We start from the raw sequence: 2,092 nt of genomic DNA, 5'->3' as shown, positions 1-2,092 counted from the left end.
CTATTGTTTCCACAGAACTTTCCTTTTCCCAATCAGTGTTTTTATGGCCCCCTTGAACTCCTTATTCCTTAGAGTATAGATCAGTGGGTTCATGCTGAGAATAACAATGGAATGACAGGTACTGAGAAGTTTACCCTCATTTTGATTTGGACTGTTTCCTGGCTGGATATACATATAGATAACAATTCCATAGAAGATGGATACCACAATGAGATGGGAGGAACAGGTCCCAAATGCTTTTTGCCTTCCTGTTGCAGATTTGATCTTGAGCACAGCTACAGCAATGAAGCCATAAGAAACCAGAATGAGAAGAAGAGGAGCAAGAACGATAATCAGGCACATGGCAAATGTGGTTGCCTCCATGGCCATCGTGTCCACACATGCAATCTTGATCATTGCAGACATTTCACAAAAGAAGTGATCCAGGTGGTGATTTTGGCATCGAGGAAGACTCATGGCATAGGGGGAAAGTATCATGCAATTAATAACACCAAACACCCAGGCAGTGCCTACAAGGCCCTGGCAAAGTTGGGAGTTCATTATGGTCATATAGTGCAGAGGCCTGCAGACAGCGCTGAACCTGTCATAAGACATCACAGCCAGAAGGATACATTCAACTGAGCAGAGAACCATATCAGTGAAAAGTTGGAAAGCACAGCCACCAAAGGTAATTCTCTTGTCTTTGCCCCAGATATTGACCAACATTTGAGGGACTATGTTTGTGGTATAACTGAGATCCAAAATGGCCAAGCTTCTAAGGAAGAAGTACATGGGAGTTTGGAGATGGTCATCGGGAAAAGATAGCAGGATGATGGCCATATTTCCACTCAGGGCAATGATGTAGAAGAAAAATACCACCCAAGAAATAATCATCTCCATCTGAGGCTGACCTGTGAATCCAAGGAGTATAAATCCACCAAAGAAGCTGTCATTGATCATTCTTTTTCTTTTTCTTGATAGCAATTCTGAAAGTAGAATAATCAATATAGTAGAAATCATATGGGTGTATTCAGAAACTTCACTATCAGATTCAAATCAGGATTATATGAATGATATAGATAACAGCTTTATTATCAAACACATAAATGTATTTCTTCAATGGTACAAATAAAATAAAATTTAAGGTATAATAGTTAAGTGATAGATCATTATATAAATTGTTGAATATCAAATGAAATGTCCAAATGTAGATTATAATAGAGAAATTGATAAAACCTAGAAATCTACATCAATGACTGGAGTGTATAAAAGAGAACTTTGCTCAATTTAATGTCATTTAATGTGATTCTTCACTGGAAGAATTTTCTCTGTGCCCATAATATAGCATAGCAGTGCATGCTAGAAGATGAAGAATTGAAATCAGTAACTTTGTGTTATCTTGGAAAATATAGTTATTTTTATATAGATTCCATTAAGAAACAAAGACATCAATATTTAATAAAACAATAACTTCTGATTCTGTCTGATTTTAACATCTATATTTTAATTTTGTCAGTTTTATTGAGATATAATTGACATAGAGCATTGTATAAGTTTAAGTTGTACAGCATAATGATATATCATGAAATGATGACCACAGTAAATTTAGTGTACATTCACTATCTCACAAAGATACAAAGTAAAAGAAATTAAAAATATTTTTTCTTGCCCTGAGAACTCTGAGGACTTACTCTCTTAACAACTTTAATATATAACATACAGCAATATTAATTATATTAATCCTGTTGTGCATTACATCCTTATAACTTATTTATATTATAATTGGAAATGTGTACATTTTGAGCACTTTTATTCAATTCTCTTCTACCCCATACCTTGCCCCTAATAACAACAAATCTGATCTCTGTTTCTATGAGTTTGTTGTTGAAATATAACTGAACTACAACACTGAATGTGTTCTTGGTGCACAGCATATTTTTATGTATTTCAAAATGATCACCACAGTAAATCTAGTTACCATTTATCATCATATGAAGCTATTACACAGCTATTGACTATAGGCTTCACATTGTACATTTTATACCCATGATGCATTTATTTTGTAACTGTAAATTTGTGCCTTAATTTCCCTCAGCTACTTTTTCCTCCCTCC

At 34.7% G+C, this 2,092-nt stretch overlaps 1 protein-coding gene across 1 annotated transcript; it reads right to left on the bottom strand.

Moving 5' to 3' along the window:
• Positions 1 to 939, bottom strand: LOC138425084 (putative olfactory receptor 2W6). Its single transcript, XM_069562706.1, has one exon. It carries the CDS (start codon positions 937 to 939, stop codon positions 1 to 3), a length of 939 nt encoding a protein of 312 aa, XP_069418807.1.
• Between the last annotated feature and the right edge of the window lie 1,153 nt (positions 940 to 2,092).

Source organism: Ovis canadensis, chromosome 20, assembly GCF_042477335.2.
Source record: "Ovis canadensis isolate MfBH-ARS-UI-01 breed Bighorn chromosome 20, ARS-UI_OviCan_v2, whole genome shotgun sequence".
NCBI classification, from domain to species: domain Eukaryota; kingdom Metazoa; phylum Chordata; class Mammalia; order Artiodactyla; family Bovidae; genus Ovis; species Ovis canadensis.
This window is presented reverse-complemented; position numbering and strand designations above follow the sequence as displayed.